Source organism: Corylus avellana, chromosome 1, assembly GCF_965113065.1.
Source record: "Corylus avellana chromosome 1, dhCorAvel1.hap1.2, whole genome shotgun sequence".
NCBI classification, from domain to species: Eukaryota; Viridiplantae; Streptophyta; class Magnoliopsida; order Fagales; family Betulaceae; genus Corylus; species Corylus avellana.
Window position 1 is genome coordinate 45,645,873 of NC_142490.1, and position 21,354 is coordinate 45,667,226.

At 35.0% G+C, this 21,354-nt stretch overlaps 4 protein-coding genes across 6 annotated transcripts; all 4 read left to right on the forward strand.

Annotated features, from left to right (window-relative positions):
• The first annotated feature begins 2,058 nt into the window (after window positions 1-2,058).
• PMEPCRA (methylesterase PCR A) lies at window positions 2,059-4,148 on the forward strand. The gene is made up of 2 exons (XM_059582838.2): window positions 2,059-3,096; window positions 3,245-4,148. Exons 1-2 carry the CDS (start codon window positions 2,127-2,129, stop codon window positions 3,934-3,936), a joined length of 1,662 nt encoding a protein of 553 aa, XP_059438821.2. The 5' UTR covers window positions 2,059-2,126; the 3' UTR covers window positions 3,937-4,148.
• Window positions 4,149-7,631: 3,483 nt separating this feature from the next.
• On the forward strand, window positions 7,632-10,400 carry LOC132171530 (CRIB domain-containing protein RIC10). 3 transcript variants are annotated; one of them, XM_059582866.2, is made up of 5 exons: window positions 7,632-8,132; window positions 8,385-8,538; window positions 8,711-8,808; window positions 8,934-9,039; window positions 9,840-10,400. In XM_059582866.2, exons 2-5 carry the CDS (start codon window positions 8,481-8,483, stop codon window positions 10,046-10,048), a joined length of 471 nt encoding a protein of 156 aa, XP_059438849.1. In that variant the 5' UTR covers window positions 7,632-8,132; window positions 8,385-8,480; the 3' UTR covers window positions 10,049-10,400. The 3 variants fall into 3 exon arrangements, with proteins under 3 accessions (XP_059438849.1, XP_088368180.1, XP_088368178.1); XM_088512054.1 differs by lacking the exon at window positions 8,385-8,538 and having other exon boundaries at window positions 7,633-8,132; XM_088512052.1 differs by lacking the exon at window positions 7,632-8,132 and having other exon boundaries at window positions 8,205-8,538.
• A 2,433-nt stretch (window positions 10,401-12,833) lies between these two features.
• Window positions 12,834-15,194, forward strand: LOC132172758 (COBRA-like protein 10). The gene is made up of 2 exons (XM_059584322.2): window positions 12,834-13,389; window positions 13,777-15,194. Exons 1-2 carry the CDS (start codon window positions 12,849-12,851, stop codon window positions 15,192-15,194), a joined length of 1,959 nt encoding a protein of 652 aa, XP_059440305.2. The 5' UTR covers window positions 12,834-12,848.
• Window positions 15,195-16,608: 1,414 nt separating this feature from the next.
• LOC132170084 (uncharacterized) lies at window positions 16,609-17,037 on the forward strand. Its single transcript, XM_059580992.2, has one exon. It carries the CDS (start codon window positions 16,609-16,611, stop codon window positions 17,035-17,037), a length of 429 nt encoding a protein of 142 aa, XP_059436975.2.
• The last annotated feature ends 4,317 nt before the right edge of the window (window positions 17,038-21,354 follow it).

Consider the following 21,354-nt stretch of genomic DNA (forward strand, 5'->3'; position numbering starts at 1 on the left):
AATTTGGTCGGCCACCTTATGAATCTATGATATTGCTTTCATTGTTCAACATTGATCAGCCATCTCCAGTTAATTTGTTTAAAATAGTAGGAAAAATCAAATTTAGTTTTTAAGTTTTTATACGATTTTAGTTTGTTAATTTTAATTATTAACTCCTTAAAAAGGTCTATATGTTAACTTAATGTTTAATTAATTAAACAATATGTCTTTTCAAACCATTCAATTAATAATATATATATGACTCTCATTTGATACGAGGGTTTTTTTTTTTTTTTTTTTTTTCAATTACTTTAAAATTATAAATATATCATAAATAAAAAAATTAAAATTACAAATTATTGGGTACATAGTGCATTAAACGAGAACCATGTAATATTAATTAATTGGTTTGACGTAGTATAATATTAATTAATTGGATAGTAAGTTGATAGATAAACCTATTTGAAACCAAAGACAAATTAGAAGACTTAATTGTCGAAATTGAAAATCTAAACGTTAAATTAAATCGCATGAAAACTTAGTGACTACATTTTTTGATTTTTTCTTAAAATAATATCAGCCCACTATTTAAAAAAGAAATTAACCAAAAAAAAAAAAAAGAGAAAAAAAGTATTAAGTGTTAAATTACCCATTATCCCAAAAACTTAAGTAGATAGGAAGAGATAAATTTAATAATTTAATTAACATTTTAACACTCCCACTCACGTGTAGGCTCAAACTTTTTTTTAGGAAAAATTACAGCTTACCCCCCCAAAGTTGACAGCGTTTTTCAATTCGAACATCAAAGTTTCAATTTTTGCAATCCACCCCCACAAAGTTTTAATTTGTTTCAATTCGACCAATATTATCCCAAAATTCCCATATTGCCCTGATTTTTTTTTTTTTTTTTTTTTATGAAAAAGAAAAAAATTTGGGGGTGGCAAAATGGCCAGATGGGCAAAGGACCTTGCATTTTTTTTAAAAATTTTTTATAAAAAATAAAAATAAAATAAAAATAAGGGGCAATATGGGAAGTTTAGATACAATTGGTCAAATTGCAAAAATTTAGAACTTTAGGGGGGTGGATTGCAAAAATTGAAACTTTGGTATTCGAATTGAAAAACGCTGTCAACTTTGAAAGAGTAAACTGTAATTTTCCATTTTTTTTAATAGATGAAGTCTAACATGTGAAATATTAAATTTGAATAAAGATTAATTGACGCAGTTAAAGTTATTCCCGCACCTTTGATTTTGATACCAAAATTAAGAGAAGAAATAGCACTATTAGAAAAGGGAAGGTGGTGGCGTGCATCATGCATGTTAGACAAAGGTGACTCCAATATTTTACTGTGTTTGATGCGTATGGGATTGCTGAATATCTTTTTCTACTGAAGTTTGAAAACATTGGCTTTATTTTTTATTTTTTGAAGGCTAAAATTTTTTTTGCTCTTAACACAACATTTCCTATGGATTTTAGAATGCATTTCCACATTTGTTTCTCTTTCAACCACAACCAAGATGGTTATCAGGTAGAAAAGCCAAAGTTCCCACTGAGATTACACAGTAGATTTAATGATTTGTAGGAGATAGAATCACACCACTACCATGCTTTCCTAAGCCTCATGAGATATTCAGTGGACTCTTCAAGGATCTAGAACCACTTCAATCTGGCTTGGTCTCATAAGCTATAATTCCTAATCAGAAGTTTCATGAAGTTCACAAATGGGTAGAAGAGCATGAATTGATGGTCATAGAAGATCATATTTTTAATCTAATTAAGCCGCTTTGATTTTTTCAACAGCTTTTACTATTTCGTTTCAAGTCATCAATTTTGAAAGGACATAAAGAAGATAGGAAGATGTCATTTACCATTATTCGGGTAAAAAAGCATATGATTTGTGGAAGATAAGGGTTTTATTTTCTAATGTAAGTTGCTCTCATTCATTAAACAAGGCCATCAAGTAGACTCTAATTGACTAGAAGACACTAAGATAAAGTTCACTAATTGAGGTAAAGCCAGGATGTATAATTATGATCGATGTGGACCATGTGGTACAAATTGGCATAAACTCCTGCTTTTTCTACCATATATACAAGGCCTTTTTTCCTTTAGCAGAGATAGGCACAGAGGAGAAAGAAAGGTTGGCATGGCAACCCATCAACCTCTGTTAGAGAACCCCAAAACTTCCCATTGCAAGCATCTGTTCCTAATTCTCTCCATAGCTGCCATCATAAGCTCATCTGCACTTCTCACTACCCATCTCACAAAACCCAGCTCCTCCAATCACCCCCTACAGCTTCTTCACATCTGTGATCAAGCCCACAATTTCCGGGAATCATGCTTGGCCATGGTCTCAGAAGTGGTCCAGGACACACACACGATCTGCAGGGAAATGGGTGATGTTTGTCTACTGCAAATGTTCTTAGAAAGATCGACATCCGAAATACAAAAAGCCATGAAGACTGCCGAAGATCTCAACCACAGGATCAAGATCAACGATCCTAAAGTGTTTGCTTGTTTGCTTGATTGTGTGCAGCTGTTTGAGTTGTCCGTGGACAGGATTTTGGGCAGTGTAGTTGCTCTGCAAAATATGAGTAGCCATTCTATTGAAGATGCCCATGTATGGCTAAGTAGCGTGCTCACCAACCATGTCACCTGCCTGGACGGGCTAGTGGGGTCGGTCCGGACGACGATGGAGCCTGAGCTCAAGGGGTTGATATCAAGAGCCAGAGCTTCCCTAGCCATGCTTGTTGCAGTTTCGCCTTTGAAAACCAGAGAGATGGAGCCATTAAACGGGGAATTCCCGTCGTGGGTCAGGAGCGCTGACCGGAGGCTTTTACAGGCTTCGGCTAAGGAGGAAATCAAGGCTGATGTTGTGGTGGCCAAGGATGGGAGTGGGAACTACAAGACTGTGAAAGAAGCTGTAGAGTCGGCACCAAATAATGGGAAAAATAGGTACGTTATTTATGTGAAGAAGGGGAAATATAAAGAGAATGTTGAAATAGGGAAGAAAAAAAAGAACGTCATGATCGTCGGTGACGGCATGAATTCAACGATCATCACCGGTAGCTTGAATTTTATCGACGGAACCACTACTTTCAAATCTGCCACTGTAGGTACACATTTATCATTTTTTTTTTCTTCCCGCTTTTAAGGTAATCTATAATTTTTAGTTAATTTGAAGGATGGGATAGTTAATTCAAATCTACGCCCATGAAAGTTGGTTTCCGAGCATAGCCGATTCATGATCTACCAATGCTGCAGCTGCTGTTGGCGATGGATTCATAGCTCAAGACATCTGGTTCCAAAACACAGCAGGGCCGAAGAAGCACCAAGCGGTGGCGCTCCGCGTCGGGGCCGACCAATCCGTCATAAATCGCTGCCGCATCGACGCCTATCAGGACACTCTCTACGCCCACTCAAACCGACAATTCTTCCGAGACTCCTACATCACCGGAACAGTGGATTTCATCTTCGGCAACGCGGCTGTCGTGTTACAAAACTGTAAAGTAGTAGCCCGAAAGCCCATGAGTGGACAGACCAACATGGTCACGGCCCAAGGCCGAATCGACCCAAACCAAGCCACCGGGACTTCGATCCAAAACTGTGACATAATAGCAAGCCCTGATCTTGAGCCCTTAAACGGCTCGGTCCGATCATATTTGGGCCGTCCGTGGAAGGAGTATTCAAGAACCGTTGTCATGCAGTCCTACATAGGCGGCCATATTGATCCGGCCGGGTGGTCTGTGTGGGATGGGGATTTTGCCTTAAAAACATTGTATTATGGGGAGTATATGAACAGGGGACCAGGTGCTGGCACTGGCAAGAGAGTGAAATGGCCTGGTTATCATGTCATCACCAGAACAGAGGAAGCCAAAAAATTTACAGTTGCAGAGCTGATACAAGGAGGGTATTGGTTGAAGTCCACTGGAGTGGCTTATACAGAAGGGTTGTGACTTGTTAGTGAATATATATATATATATATATATATGGCTCATACTTCTGTTTTTCTGTCTTGTTTCAGTAAGTGAATCTGGTGGCTTTGGTTCGTTTGATCACTATGACGACGTTAATTAGTGATTATGTTGTGGCTTTTTCTGAAACAACCTTGTCTGATGAATAAATATCCCTTCTCTTTGTTTGTAATTGCTGAGAAAAAAAAAAAAAAAAAAAATCCTTGTATGATGAAGAAGACAATATGTTCGTTTTTTACTCTTATGTCTTATGATTTGGATGTATTAGTTGCTTTGGGGTTAAGTATTAGAATTGCAGTACTTTGCTTATTTAAGGAAGCTTAATAACAAGAACTCTCCATAGAGAAATTATATCAAACACTTGTGATTTTTTTTTTTTTTTTTTAAATCAAATAGGGAAAAAGGAATTACAAAGGGTGATTGAGAATACTTCTAAATACACGGTTTAAAGTTATCCATTTAACAAATTGAAATTTGCACGTTTAGAAGTCATCAAAACAATCCAACTAAAAAAGAGGTGGAGCTGCTGGTTGATGTTGACAAGAGCGTACGCTGAGGCCCATTGGGTGGCCGATGGCGATGAGGGGCGAGTTGATGGCGAGAATTGTTGTCAAAGAATCCCCTTTAAAACAAGAGAGGGGTAACCAAAACTTGAAGCAAGCTTAACAGCAAGGAGGGTTGATCTCTGGCCATCAATTAATTAATATCATAGAGCCATTTTAGCAAACCATACAACAATCCAAACCTGCACAAATTTTTTTTACCTCATTCGACTCACACCCACCCAAAGCTCTATGACCATAGACCACCATTTTTTTCTTTGATCCAAAATGGTGGTGGGTTAATCATTCCTTGAACGTTTTACTTAATTTCACAAGTGTAATAATCAGCTCTTTGATCCGAAATGGTGGTGGGTTAATCATTCCTTGAACGTTTTACTTAATTTCACAAAGTGTAATAATCAGCCTGTTTGTCTAATTTGTGGACTGCGACATTGCCCATAAGGAAGGGCCTTAATTAATTCAACAATGACATGACATTGTAGTCTTGAAGAGCAGTCATAATCACTTGAAACCCTTAAATTAGTTTCATAAGTCATACAAAAAAATAAATAAATTGTACAGCAGATTCCAGCAAATAAATGAAAAGGACACATTTCTTCTTGACGTACACTAACTTTTAAATTGTTTGACAATGAAATGAATCTCCTTTTTTACTCATAAGTGAACTAATTATTATATTAAATTTAAGCAAATTTCTCTTCAACCATCAAATCATTTCTTTTTCTTTTTTCAGTTATGCTTTTTCATAATTTCAAACTTGAAATATAATAATATAAGTGCCAACAAAAATAGTTCACTAATTTATTGTTCCATGCAATTTAATTTTCTTCATTTAGGGCGTTTTGAAAGCATCGGGATTCTCTTAAATTTTCTTCCCGAATTTTATAGAATTCGAACAAGGAATGAGAGATAGGTGTACGGGATTCACATGGACAGAGCACCTGAGCTTCCCCGGACCTCTCTCTTATTTTTTACCCGAATTTTGTAATATTGGGACCTCTCTCTTATTTTTTACCCGAATTTTGTAATATTTGGAATATATATATATTAAGGAATCAAGAAATCTGCTTAGGAAAAAAAAAAAAAAAAAGCAACGAAGAAATTTCTGTGCTGTTTCTTAGAAAGAAACAAACCAAGCAACGTGCCACCAACCAGAAAAAAAAAATCCTGATCAGCAGATATTGTGAAAACCACGAAGCTTTGCGTGGAAAATGTAGAGGAATTCAATGTAAAATGGACTGTAGGACGATTTGCTTGCTAGCAGCTTTATGGGAATATAATAAGAAAAGGGGAAAATTCTTAACAAGAACAGGAGGCATATACGTGGAGACAAATCGAATTTTTTATCTTCAAATAAAATGCCATTTGATTATCCATTTGGATTGCAGCAGGCCAGGTGAGATTTATTTGGTGTTTGACAAATGTCACAAACTAGTACTCCACTAATATTTTGTTGATTAAAAAATTAATTAGGGTTTTGATCAAATTATAAAGAGCTTTCACCAATTCTGGCACACAATATAAAAATCACAATCAAATTAAAGGAAGAGTTTTAGATAAGCTGAATGAGAAATCGATGAAAGCTGGCAAACAAGTTATCAAATAATCATATATATATATATATAATCAGTCAACCACTTCAAAGATGGATATGGGATAACGGTTTTTCCAGTTAAATTAGTAATTAAATAATTATATTTATTAATTTAAACTTTTAGAATATTAAATTTTTTTTAACCCTCATATCAGGTCCCATATGTGAGGAGAAAAGAATTTATTAATTGAATATTAATATATTTAAATTAATCATTTTCTATTTACTTTAGTTTTTGAGATATGGTGATTTAACAGCTATCCATTTTCATTTTTATATATTTAAATTTATTGGGACAAAATCAATCCCAACTAGTTTAGTTCAGCCTTTATTATTTATTTATTTTTTAATCCCTTGAGTTAAAGTAGGAGGAGCCCAAATGAGGTATGATGACTTTTGTACTTTGTACTATTTATACTTGGAATAACAGATTTTTGTGATGCCTAGTTAGGTGACCTAAAATTGGGGGTCTTAGAGAAAAGGGGAGCCCGACCAAATCATGGTCTTAGTTAACCTAAATAAAACATGGCAATTTTTGACACCACTTGTCAATATGATACGAATTCAATATAAAATTTATAAGTTAAGATTAAATAATTTGACTTGTTTAATTATATGAGTCGGGTTGTGATTGAATTTTATAATGTTATGCACAATTGCACGTGCTTCGACACAATCCGAATCCTATGTATGTCATGAAGGCATACAAGTTTTGACACTATTGAAATAAAGATAATGTGTAAATAATAGCGGAAGCAATATGGAAAATAACTTAAAAAATTTTACGGGTGATTCGGTATTAGACACCTATGTCTACATCTTGGAATACCCCTAAGGGTTATATTGTGCACATTAACTTAATTTGTCTACAATACAATGGTTCCTATATATAGGGTAGTGTCTAAATACAAGTATGGTAATCAAATCTCATTTCCCCTTGATTTGATTACAATCCCAATATTTGATTATAATTGCCCATAAATAGAAAATGTTTGATATCAACATAATTATAGAATATACGAAAAATATTATATATTTTTTGTATATTTTAACAAACACGACTTGTAAATTCGACATGACCCGATGTATGTCATGAAGACAGACAAGTTTTGACACGATTTGTAAATTTGACACGAACCCAATACAAATTAACCGATTAAAATTAAGATTAAGTGGCTGATTTATGTAGTGTTACAAAAGATTGACCATCTTTTTCACCCTCATATCATGTGATCATTGTAATGTAAGTTTCAAAAGTACTGGCAGTCCCTCAATTTTAAGGGCTCAAGAAACAGGAACTGAAAGTACATTTGATTCCAACGTTGCAAACAATTTAAGGTGGAAAAAGTAACAGGGAGCTCCAACTGTCATACACTGTACAAATATATATATATGGCTCTCAGTTTCTCTCTGAATTTTTGCCTGCATATTTTAAAGATGAACTTAAATTAATAAGAGAAAGGTATCCGAAGCCCGGATCGCTTTACTCATTCAACAATAAAGCACCCACATCCGCATAGCTTGATGGCATAATATATTAATATGCCCCTTTAATCAAATAAACAAAGCATCATCCAATTTATTTTTATTTTATATTTTTTTCCATATAGAATATAGAAATCCGAATTATTTTAGGTAGGAACAAGAAACCACTCAATTTATTATGTCCCACTGTCTTCCTTGTCCCGTCCTTCAAAGCCTTCTCTCACCCTTCGTTTGTGAGGTTTTCATGGCCGCCCACCTTCTATTCTCTTCCTCTTAGGCCCCTTTTGTTCCTCTCATTTTTTTCTTAGCTATCCGCATTCTCCACACCCATCACAATCTTTTCTTTCTTGTCCTTTTTTTCTTTCAAGTCTTCATTTGCTGGCTTTTATGGCCTTTTGAATGCACCAACCCCTCCTGAATATCCCAGAGGGAGTCTTTCTACACTGGAGCTCTGCAACAGTCGTTGGAGGAGGTGGAGAAGTTGCTTGCTTTCTGAATCTCCCACACTTCCTGCACAATCATAATCATCTTAATTAGTAAGATATTCTCTCTTTTTTTCTCTTTTGGTTTGATTAGACTTCTAAGTTAATTATCATATATTTAGAATTACTTCTTCCTCACTAATGCATCATACCTATTAGAGCCTATAATTGATACCAATCTTCGTTCACAGGAAAAAGAATGTTCCTAAATCACATGCAATGAACTTCTTTGATACTCCACCACTTTCTGTTTTCCAAAATGGTAATTAATTGTTCAAAAATACTAAGTCCTCTGCTTTATGGCAGGCAAAAGAACCATCTCTCCACATTTGTTGGTGTTTGCTTCCCCATATTGTGTCATTCCTTAAAAGGTCTGTTGCATTTGTCTTGCTTGCTTCCACCATGGCAACCAAGATGAAAGGGATCTACAAAAGTTTCAAATACATCTCCCAAATTTTTGGTACTGCCTCTCTCTCTCTCTCTCTCTCTCTCTCCCCTCATTACATATGTATGTAATGTGTATTCTTTTTTTGTATGTATAACGTATGTATAGTTCTTTGCTTATACTTCTGAAAATATTTTGATGGTTTTTGATGATTTGGGGCTAAAATGGGAAATGGGTCTTGTTGTAGTTGTGAAGGAGCGTGAGATGGAAATTGGGTACCCAACAGACGTGAAACATGTGGCGCACATAGGTTTGGATGCCCCTTCTGGCAGTGCACCTACTTGGGTACGTAGTCAACATAAATATTATTCCTCCTTTTATGTATCTCTAAATTTTAATGCCTAAATGTATGTATGTGTGTTTTTAATTATTTTCTCCACTAATTTGTTTTATTGGGTGGGATTATGCAGATGAATGAATACAAGACAGCATCTGAGTTTTCAACGAAATCGCTCGGCAGTTTCGGTGAATTTAGAGATTCCAGCTCTTTGGCTCTTTCCACATGGTCCTCTCACGGTATGTTTCAGCTCTTTTCATCACAAAACACATACATACATAAATAATACACGTATGTATGTGTATGTATATATATGTGTATGTATGTATGTAAAGGGATTTATAGGATCTTAATGCATTTTGAGTACTGCTCAGGCTGTTCTTTAGGCTTCCAAATTTTGTTCTATAGCTTGTGATAGCACGTGGACTAGCTCTCATCTGCAGACAAGTACAAACAGGGCCTTTTCACGGGTTTACTAGCTGAAGAGAAAAATATCCATATAGATTAACATTTTTCTTAGTTTATTGGAGCTAGATTTGTAAGATGTGGAGATTTTTTCACGATTCCTTGCTCCCAAGGGGAAGAATTTGGCTGTTCTGTCACGAGAGAACACTTCATTATCAAGGGGAATCTAATAGCTCATGGCCCAAAAAAGACCTGTTTTTTTGTGGTCCACCCGAGAAAGCTCATTGATTTGGAAGTTTTTGCTTATATTGATTTTTCTAATTAATGTTTCTCTTATATGCATAAACCTGATTAAGATTTTGTCTTATATGGTAATATCTGATTCTTAAGATGGAGATAAAAACTCTCCAAGGGCTGTGTGTAAACAGTAAAAGCTTGTGATTGAGAAAGTATTGGACAATTTACTGCTTTAGTGAATCAGATGCTTGGAATAATCATCGTTTATAGTAAAAGATTCAGCTGGTTGATCTACTATTTTCCATTCTTCTATATATATATTTCATGAATTCTGGTGGTGTTGCCATTTCATTCTAGTTCATGGGAGTTCACCTTATATTTTGATGTCCTGTAACAGATTTTGATCACTCCATGAGACACCAACCAACCTTTGACATGTTCAAAGACGTTCCACCTACAGATCTTCCTAATGTTCCAAAGAAACCGAAGAGAAAAAAGTCGAGATCAAATTCTTCTCCCAAGTCTTCTTCCTCCAGATCGTCACGATCAGCAAAGACAAAGACTGCATTCAATGATATGGATGCGACATCAAACTTACAAGTTTAGAAATGGTGTAAAATTGTGAAATTGGTGCGAGGAACTAACGAAGGAAAACTAGTGTTGATGTGCATAGCAAACGTTTTTGAAATCCCCTGTTCTTACTGATCAGGTCTTCAAGGACAACATGGGAGGTTGGACACAATCTTGTGTAGATTTAGAAAATCGTGTTTTCTGGAAAGATAGAAATTGATTAGGTGGTGGCAACATATGCGAAAAAGTAGAAAACAACAATCAATGTTCAACGAATAATCATGCATAGAGTTGGATTCCTAAGTTCTGCTGATTGATCTTGCAAAAAAAAAAAAACACGAAGGGAATGGTGTTTGTACTGGCATGGGGATGCTAGAATGTTCTTTAATCTAGCTTTGAATGGTCCTTGAATTAGAAAGTTCTTTCTGGATGCTAGAATGTAAGATTAATTCTTTTGGATGCTAGAATGTACAATTCAAAAGTTGCAAATTCAATTTTTAGCACATTCTTTCAAAATCATTAGCATCATAATATGTTTCATTGGACCGGAATCCCATGCAATTCCAAACAACCCGAGTAGGTGTGGTGCACATGTCCTATTGCATGATAATAAGACAGACTTATTTCACAAGATCTAAATCTTGTTTCATCCAAATATGTAGTGATTTCCCGTACCCAACAAACGCTAGACAGCTTAAGAAATATATTCCCAAGTGAACATGTTATATATTGCACATATAATCAAGTAATTTCATCTGATGAATAGCTAGCTATACATATATCCTGACGACAACAAAAAATTTACTGATTGCTAAGAAATCTATCCTAATTTTCAAAACTAGTGAGCAGCAAAAAATAAGAACGTAAAAAACAAGCAATCATAGTTGACCACTAAGGGTTACGTCTTCAAACTTTCAGCGAGATTTCACTATTTCTTAAGAAATAATACTGGAAGTGTCAATTACATATGTGCAAAACCTGTAAGTTAGAAGCAACTATAAATACGACTTACAATTGGGTCAAAACACCAAATCGGGCCAATTTTTTTTTTTTTTCCTTAGGGCCCTGCCTCGAACATGCAAACCAAGCTTCAGAAAAAAATTTCATTCAAACCGTAGGGCTTCTAACATCGAATTGGGTCGGATGCAAACCGAGTCAGATACAGATCAGACTTTACATAGCCTAACAATGACAACATAGCCAACTGGCCACGAGCTTATGATACAAGTCGTTTTCTGATCAATCTCGGAGGGGGTCCTCACTGTTCACCAGCGCACAACATTGACAACAAAGCACGGCAGTCACACGACTGGTTTATGCAGAAGGGAGACATGCCGGCATGCCTCAGACCAAGAGGAAATCTTTAGAGGTTATAGATTTGATTACAAGCAAATCAAAGTTGGATAGGGTGTGGGATATGAACAAATTCTTTGATTCAATATATATTCGTGCATAATTGTTTAATCAGATCTTCGTATCAATTAAATAAATAGCCCCAGCATGCTGCAGATAGATGAGATGCCTCCATGTGTCTGATTTACACAATGGGCCCCTGGGACTTCTCAGTACGCGCTTTGCTTTGGGGGCAGAGTGCAGTTTCGGCTCATCACCTTCAAGTGATGGATTTGGCTTACATGCTAGTATCTTCTGTAGGAGCAGCCATGATTAACCAAAATAATTACATAAACAAAAAAGGATCTTCTTTTTTTGGGGAAAGACTTAGGGCATTTTAATTCGTGGGTTTGAGGTATTATAGTCATATGGATTTTCTTGTTTGAGAGGCACAATGTATTCTTAAAAAATTTGGACTGTTTTTTATGGGTCTAAGCCAAACATAAAATTGTAGACTGACTGCTTTCTTTTGAGGCTAAGGGTCAAACTAAAAGATTTTGTCTCAAATGCAAATTTTAAAACTAAAAATTAATAAAAGAATTGTAAAACTGGGGGTGGCCATGGCCCACACTGGTCTGTGCATAGGTCCGTCTCTGCCAATGATATTAGTTTTGATTATGCATTCAACTTTTTATTTTCTTTTACAAGTATAGCACCTCCTATGTGTTGTTTGGTTTAATTAAATTCATAATTTTCTATGAGTTTAAGTTTTTAAAATAAGTTGAGATTTAATACGGTTCAAACATTGACCCTACCGTTCACTCCCTATTTTTAATCATAATATTGCATGTGTTAATTGATAACATATGTGAGGAAAAATGTTAAAATATTAAATTAAATAATTAAATTTATCCTAAATTTTACAAATTGTTTGGTACCATATATGAGAAGAGTGTTAAAGTATTAATTAAATAATTAAGTTTAACATTTCGTATCAATTTACAAAAGAGTGATGACTTAGCATTAACTGAACCAAACAAGTCACAATAAGGTGAATATGGCTGTGTTGTGGAAGATTAATTAGAAAGAGGTCAAAATAGGTAGGGGCCAGGGCAATTCGTGTTAGAATATAAAACATTTTTTGCTGATTTATATTTTTCTTTTTTTTTAAATATTCACAAATCGGAAATTAAAAGTACATGATGAGGGTGTTTTTGTGATTCTAAATTAAACCAGAGCTAGAAAATTCAAATGACCGTTGGTCGTTGCCCCCGCCAAATACATCGCTGACTTAGAGGCAGAGGTTTCAGCTGACTTATTCTCCATCAATTTTTGAGTACCATCCCAAAAGTCAATTTGATTTTTCCTCTACACCCATTTTCTCAATCAGTCACAGTGCTATCAATCTGGAATTTGTTTCATCAATTGCGGCCAAGTTTGTTCTAAGGAGTCCCATGTGACATCCTCAGAGTATTTTGATCCTATGATTTTCGGTCAGAAAAACATGAATACGGCATTAGGAGTGCTAACATTCGTGTTTTTCTTGTTGTCTTTGAGCAAATCCCAGGATTATGACGATGAAAAACCTGCTGCTCCACCACCAGAAGTAGAAAGCTGCAATGGGATTTTCTTGTCCTATGACTTCAACTCTCGGACTAAATTATATCCTCGCGTGAAGAATGCGACGGCGCAAGCCTGGGCATTCAATGCCACCGCAACGATATTGAACACTGGCACGCTCGAGCTCAAAGCATGGAAGATGTTTATCGGGTTTCAACACGATGAGATTCTTGTTGGTGCTGGTGGAGCGGTTCTAATAGATGGGGATGATTTCCCGGCTCCTGTTGGGAATGGGAGTTATTTTTCAGGGTCTCCGCTGGCGGATTTGAAGACCGCCATTGACACCGCCGGAGATCTTACCCAAATTCAGGTGCAAATTCAGATAAGTGGCACTCAGTTTGGGGTGAAGCCGCCTGGGATTCCAATGCCTAAAACAATCCGGCTTGTCAATGATGGATACATGTGCCCAACACCGCGTCGTCGTGGTAGTAAGTGCTTCATTGTTCCCGGAAAAAACTTCACTTATCCCCCGAAATATTAGCGGTTTTAGAGTCTTGTTAAAATACCCAAAATGCCCTCTTGGGTCACTAGAATTTTCACTTTTAAAAATAAAAAATAAAAAAAATGGAGCATTTTACCCAAAATGTGGTGAAATTAAAAGGGAAAAATGTTTGAGATACAAACATGGTAAAACTTAAAATTTTGTTCGAGATTATAATTGCAAAAACGCTGATACTTGAATAAGAGTAAGGGAAGATTCCCCTTGTTCTTGTTTCTTATATGGCTCTAATTATTTCCCATATATGTTTCATTCGTCACTTGTTTTCTTTTACTAATTATCAATATTTTTGGGCTTTTTTTCTTTTCGGCAGAGAAATCTATACATGTTTGCTGTGTTAGGAATCCGAAATTCAAGGCAGCCAAAACTACCAAAACCAAGTTCTTACCACGGCAGAAGGGAGATCTTACCATCGCCTATGATGTGATTCAAGCCTATGAAAACAATTATCTAGCTCAGGTGACTATGGAGAACAAGAGCCCTTTAGGGCGTCTTGACCATTGGAACTTGACCTGGGAGTGGATGAGGGGGGAGTTTATATCCACAATGAGAGGAGCTTACACACGCAAGATAGAATATGCAGAATGCATTTATGGGGTGGCCGGAAAATACTATGGGAGCATGGATTTCTCCATGGTCATGAATTGTCAAAAGAGGCCGGTGATCGCCGACTTGCCCCTCGAGAAAGCTAACGACACGAAAGTTGGGAAGTTGCCATTCTGCTGCAGAAATGGTAGTCTTTTACCACCCATCATGGATCCAAGCAAATCCAAGTCTATTTTTCAATTGCAGGTGTTTAAAATTCCACCTGATTTGAACCGGACCGCTCTTTATCCGCCGGAGAAATGGAAAATCACCGGCGTTCTTAATCCGGACTATAAATGCGGACCTCCGATTAGAGTGGATCCGACCGAATTTCCAGACCCCAGTGGGCTTGAAGCAATAAGCACAGCAATTGCAACATGGCAAATAGTCTGCAACATCACACGACCAACAAAAAGAAACTCTAGGTGCTGTGTTTCCTTCTCTGCCTATTACAATAACTCTGTTATACCCTGCAACACATGTGCCTGCGGCTGTGGCGACGACAACGACAAGTGCAATCCTACCGCCCCGGCTATGTTTCTTCCTGCAGAAGCTCTTCTTGTACCCTTTCAGAACAGGATACAGAAGGCCATAGCTTGGGCGAAAATAAAGCATTTGCACATCCCTAAGCCGTTGCCTTGTGGTGACAATTGTGGTGTCAGCATAAATTGGCATGTCAACTCTGATTACAAGAGTGGGTGGACGGCGCGGATCACTCTGTTCAATTGGGAAGAAATGATTTTTGAGAATTGGTTCACTGCAATTCAAATGAAGAAAGCTTATCGAGGCTATGAAAATGTATACTCCTTCAATGGGACGTTGATTCCAGGGCTCAACAACACCATCTTCTTTCAAGGTTTAAAGGGGTTGAATTTTTTGGTGGGGGAGACAAATGGAACAAACCCTAGAAATGATCCGAGAGTGCCTGGTAAGCAACAATCTGTCGTCTCCTTTACAAAAGGGAAAACTCCAGGTATCAAAATAGCAAAAGGAGATGGGTTTCCTTCTAGGGTGTTCTTCAATGGGGAGGAGTGCTCGCTTCCGACACAATTTCCTATAGGAAATGGGAATCGATGTCATGTACATTTGGTGGAAGTAATTCTTCTTATACTCGTCACCTTGTTGCTGTTGCAAACTCACCATTGAAAAGGTTTTTAGGTTTTGTTTTAGCTCTCTCATCGTTTACGCTTTAGGAGACAACTCAATTAGACATCAAAAGCTAGAGTCACTCGTAGAAAAACAAGCTTCTATATTTTATTTTTCATAGTTCAGATCTTAGAGTTAAATAATTCATGCCAGTCCCAAATTCCTTGTGTTTGATTGCACGAAGGTCTTCCCAGAATCATAAGTATGACTGATTTCCCTGCATATTTATGAGAATTTTGCACAATCGCTGCCCCCAAAAAATACAGAAAATAACTTTGAAAGACTGAAATTTGATTAATACCTTAAAACTAAGTTAAAAAATAATTTTGAAACTTGTAGACAACACAAAATACTTGAAAACAAAGCAAAAACATTATTATTCCAAAAATAATTGTAAAAACTTATGCCCTATGCTTATGCTAATCTTTTCTGTCAAGATATTTCAACGACACTAATTCGGTATCTGAAAACTCAACCGTTGATTCCCCTACATTACTTATCCCACATTTGAAAACAATAATGCCTTTTAGAGTGAAAGCATGTTTAAAAGCAAAATTGTAAAAAGTGTCTTGTTTTGGAGTGATTTTTTATTTTTTATTTTTTTAAAAAAAAAAAATAGTAGTTTACACATGATTTTCCACTTTCACACGGTAGGCAAAGATTTTTTATTTTTTATTTTCAAAATGCACTATTTTAAAGTTAGTTAAAGGCACCATTTTTTAAGACCACAAATTTTATCAAACACTTAATTACTTTTTAAATATCACATTTTCATTAACTACATTTTAAAATTACTATATTTTGTGTTGCTCAATGTACAGAGAACGAAAGAAATAGTTCTCAACGAGTGGTTTATGGGCTGGAAAATGGCCATTCTATGGATCAGGCAGATCTGGAGGCCCTAATGGGCCTAGTCCATCAACCAAGCAGGCCATGCGGCTTACATCTAATTCCCTCGATCACATCCCAACACAAGCCGACAAGCCATGCATCTGCAAAAACAAGAACCACAGGATTGAAAAATCAATTGAAATATTACTCAATCAATTGAAAAATCACCGTCTGATGATCACCGTCTTCCACAATCAATTGAAAAATCAAAATCAAAAAATGTCTCCATTGCTTTCTTCTCCATTGCACACCGAAAGCCAAAACAAACAGCACCCATATATCAAAGCATCCTCGTTTAAAATATTACTCGATCTCAATCAATCTTAATCAATATTCCATTCTTATATCACCCTCTAATCAGAAAAAAAAAGGCAAAAACATCATCATCATCATGAAGAGGAGCCTGAAAATATGTTGTGGTGTCACAACCATTTTCCTGATCATTTCCTTAGTGGTTTTAGTTGTCTTGTTCTTCACCGTCTTAAAGCCTAAAGAACCAAAAATTGTCTCTCAGCTTGTAACCATGGCAGGCTTCAAATTTGAAGTATTTCCGGCGGTGGAGCTAAACATAACATTAGGAATATTGGTGACGGTTGATAATCGCAACTATGGAAGCTTCAAGTACCAAAACACCACGGCTTATATCAGTTATCGTGGAGAAGTCGTCACCGAAGCTCCGATAGCGGATGACACAATTCCGGCTCGTGGGAAGCATAATATAAGCACCACCGTGAATCTAATACCAGATAAGTTGGTAAAGAATCCGTATTTTTTGGCTGACGCAGTTGGTACTGGGATCTTGAATTTTACTTCCACCACCACGTTGCATGGGAAAGTCAGCTTATTCAAGCTAGTCAAGATGAAAGGTACCAGCTTTTGCACGTGTGACATCTCCATCTTTGTTATGCCCAAGACCGTTAATTCAGTTTGCAAAGCCAAGTTCACCTTATAAATTTGCAATATTTAGTAAATTGTTATACGATAGACTGTCATATAACTAAGATGATATGGCAGTGAAAATTATTAATTTGAATTTTTTTTTTTTTTTTTTTTACAAGTACGGAAATCAATGACGGATTTGATTTCAATACTCTACTAAACAGTATGAACAAAGTTTTCTTTTAAATTGGATTTAAAGAATTTCCTTCAACTCGATCTATTTAGCTTACATGTGCTCCAAATGCACGTGTATTTTTAAAAATTATAGACTGAGCCAGAGGAAATTTCTTCAAACCCAATTTGGAGGAAAGTTATATATTTGTAATTTTTTTTTTTTTTTTTTTCATTTATTGAATTTGACCATTAGGGTGAGAAGTTACAAATCCTTAAGATTTCAATAAGCTGGTAATTAGTAACAAATTATCTTAATTAATTAGGTTATTTATTTTACATTGTTTTAATTGTTATTGTTAACTCTTTTGCAACTTAGAGCCAATATTACTCTATGAATGGGGCCTTCAAGCCCACATAGAGGACACAATATGTTAATCTATTTTAGATACATTTTCTTCTACTATTGTCATATTGTATTTTCCGTGATGCAAACTTTATCTGGGTATAAAAGAGGGTGTAATCCTTCTAGAGCTTTTTATTTTATTTTTTTTATTTTTGGTTCTGTTCTTTTTTGGATGAATGAGTAAGCATTTCATATCAACAAACCAAAATGTACAAATCTCTCTTTAGCAATCAAAATAAAGAACATTGACACTAAACAAGTATCAACCCCAAACCATACTAGCCCATTGAGCCCGACAAATAAAAACAACTAAACCAGTATTTTGTATCTACGGCAACAAAGATCCATATGTTAAAAGTGGTGAATATCCTAATATGTATATTAACTTACTCTTGTTTGATTTCCTTAGTGTTTCTCTCCCCAACAGTACCATATTCCCAGCAGTACACTGGAATTTCCTTTAAAACTAACACACCCTTTAACTTCCCAAAGATTTTTTTGAATTACTTGTTCTTCAGTTTTAGGCCAACCCCATTTCCGATCTTATTCCTATTCCTCCAGATATTATAAACCAAAGCACCAAAAATAAGCCTGCACAAATTAACTTTAAGACTCTTCCTACACCATTGATGGATACCATACCTTCCATGTGACAGGAATATTGTATATATATCTTGCACATCTTCGTCCCGTTACACCAAACACGTTTACTATACCCACATGCACTGGAAAAACAAATGCTCATGATCTTCAATAGTACTAATCCTACAGAAACTACAAAGAACAGCAGTACCCATGAAACTCCAATATTGCAGGAGGTTTGCACAAGTAGTAATTAAGAGCATTCTTTATAGCAAGCCAAGAAATGAATGAGTGCTTAGCACACCATGCTTAGGCCAAAGCTCATTCCAAGTATCATATTTTTTTGTTAATTCTCCTGAAATATTCTTATTTACTAGTGCTTACGATCGAACAGCAGGACTACAAATTAAACAATAAATTCTTTTGTTGATCATCAAGTATTTGCCACTATGAAGTAAAGTCGTTGCTCTGTTGCTTTCAATTGTATTTATTAAAAGTTGTAGAAGATGATAGAAGTATGGTGCAAATTTAATTGAAGCACTTATATTTCTACTTCCAAACTGGCCCATTTTGATTCTCTCAAACTTCAAGAGTGATATTGCTTCAGATTATTAAATTTGAGCGAGATGGGGAAGTTATTATATGTATCAACTGCATTATTGATGCAACATTAGTCTGCAAGCTGTAGAAAAGGCCACCATTTGCAGTAACCATCCATCGAGGCCTTGGCTTATTAAGGTTTTTTTTTTTTTTCTTCTTCTTTCTTAATTAGCCGGTAAAAAATTATGAATCTAATCATTTACTTAATATCTTACACTTTCTTTACGTGATGATAGTTTTTAACTGAAATATGATTAAGGGTGTGTTTCGCAAACCCTTTTGCCTTTGTTACTACCGTAGTTGACATGGATTGTTGTAGTATAAAGTTTTAACTTTTTTACATTAAAAAGTGAAAAATTTTATTTTGTTGTGATTTTTTTATTTGAATAGTAATAAAAAGTAAAAATATTTACAGTTATTTTTTTGATAAAAAAAAAAGTGTAAACGAGGGAAGGATAAGGGTTGCCAAAGCGCCCTATAAATAACTATATTAAATTATTATTTATCTCAAAACAATTTAAAAAAATAATAATAATGTTTTGGGTTATTTAATTTTAAAAGGACCACATGTCCGAAACTTTATGTAGGTACGTAGTCCATGACAAGCACGTTTTTGAGAAGCACAATAAATATAGATTGTCAACTTTTGGTAAAGTGGTTGGTGAAAATTGAAATTCAACACAATCTAATTCAATGTACGTTGTACAAAATATCGTGCCCGAACCTACTGACCATCAAACATCATTATCAGCCTTACATTACAATCGTCGTTTTGGGCCCCTACTGATCATGAGAAATGTTCAAACGTAGGTTAACATGTGTACTAAGGTTCTTGTGATGCGCCCATGAGAAGCGACAGCTAGCACTTTACTTACGTAGTTTTCTGTTCAAATGTAGGTTAACATGGTAGCATCTCTCGGCGGGTTGGGTAGCTAAATAGTTCCTAATCGTTATATTTATGGTACGTTATATTTGAACAGGAAACTAAGTAAGTAAAGTGCTAGCTGTCGCTTCTCATGAGCGCATCACAAGAACCTTAGTACAATTAATATATACGTTTGAAATTGTGATTATATATATATATAAACTAAATTAAAAAAATAGATTGTTTGAGACTGTATTTTTACATAAATTGCGATTTAAAAAGGTAAAAAAATTTTGTTTTCAAATCACAAAGTAAGGAGGTGGTTTTTTTTTTTTAAAACGCAAAATTTTAAATGTCAAATTGCGATATTACTAAATGTTTAACTGCGTTTTTTAAAAATCACGTTATCAAATCACATATTTTAAAATTGTAAACCCAAATGAACCCTTAGCTAATTTGAGCTTCTTTTTTTTTTCTTTTTTATCATAAAAATGGTCATTATTATGAAGAAAAAGACCATTTTTTTTTTTAAATACCAAATAAAAAAAAAAGGACCACATAGGATGTTATTGCTTAAGAATTTTTTTTTTTTTTTTTTAAAAAAAAAAATGACCACATAAAGAAAAAGTTTGACCAAAGTTGTGTCTTTATCATTTTTCTATTAGAATACTCTCAGAAGCTTCCCTTTGATTGTTCTTAACTTTAAGGAACAAAACTAACTACTTTTTTTTTTTCTTTTTCTTTTTTTAATCCAAATACACTCCATAATAGATTCCCATATATATATATATATATATATATAACAAAATTAATATATAGTTAAATGCACTTGAGAAATTATAGCAACAAGGGGGACCGTGGAAAAAGACAAAATTCCCATGAGGGCTAAAGATAAAAATAACAGCTTCAATATTCATCCAATCAATTTTTTTTAAAAAAAATGGCCTCAGATATGTAAGAAAATTTAATTCTTGAAAGGGATTTATCCCGGCCACGACAAAATTTGGACGAGAAACATACCTGGAATCTTTTTTGAGCAGTAACATCAACAGATTTCATTTACATTTATAAATTTATTTTTCTTTCTTTCTTTTATTAATTATATTATATTTTTAATTTTTTATTAAATTTGGAGAAAAATTTATCATGTTTCATAATATTAGATTATCATGACTTATCCCAAATGCTTGATATCATAACATATATATAGATCTTGAATTTAAACTTTGTCTTCATAATTCACCATCAATTTTAATTAAATATTCTACTTGATATGTTTCACTCATAAAAGGAAATTCTAACCTACACGTGATCAGAAAGAATATTATAATAGTAATTAAATATTTATAATGAGTCAAAAAATTACTCAATCGTCCTCTCTGAAAATGTCGCATAAAGCGGTGTCTAAAGTAAAAGGAACATACACAGAAATTGACAACCCTTCCCAAACTCCCGGTAAGGCGCTACAACAACCACCATAAAGAGGTTGCTGAAGTAGAAGTACAGTAAAAATCTTAGCGGAATCTCGATCGATGTGTGCAAGGGCGAAGCCAAGGGACTTTTGAGGTATAATTATACCTTAAGGTATAATTATACTTATACATTAAGGGAAAGGAGAAAAATAAATTATACCTTAAGGTATAATTTAGCATGTGAAGTTGAGTTGAGTTTAGCATGTTAACAATCGACATATATTACATATATATAAAAAATAATACCTAAACTCATAAACTATGTTGCGATTTGGCGATTTCAAATTGGTGATT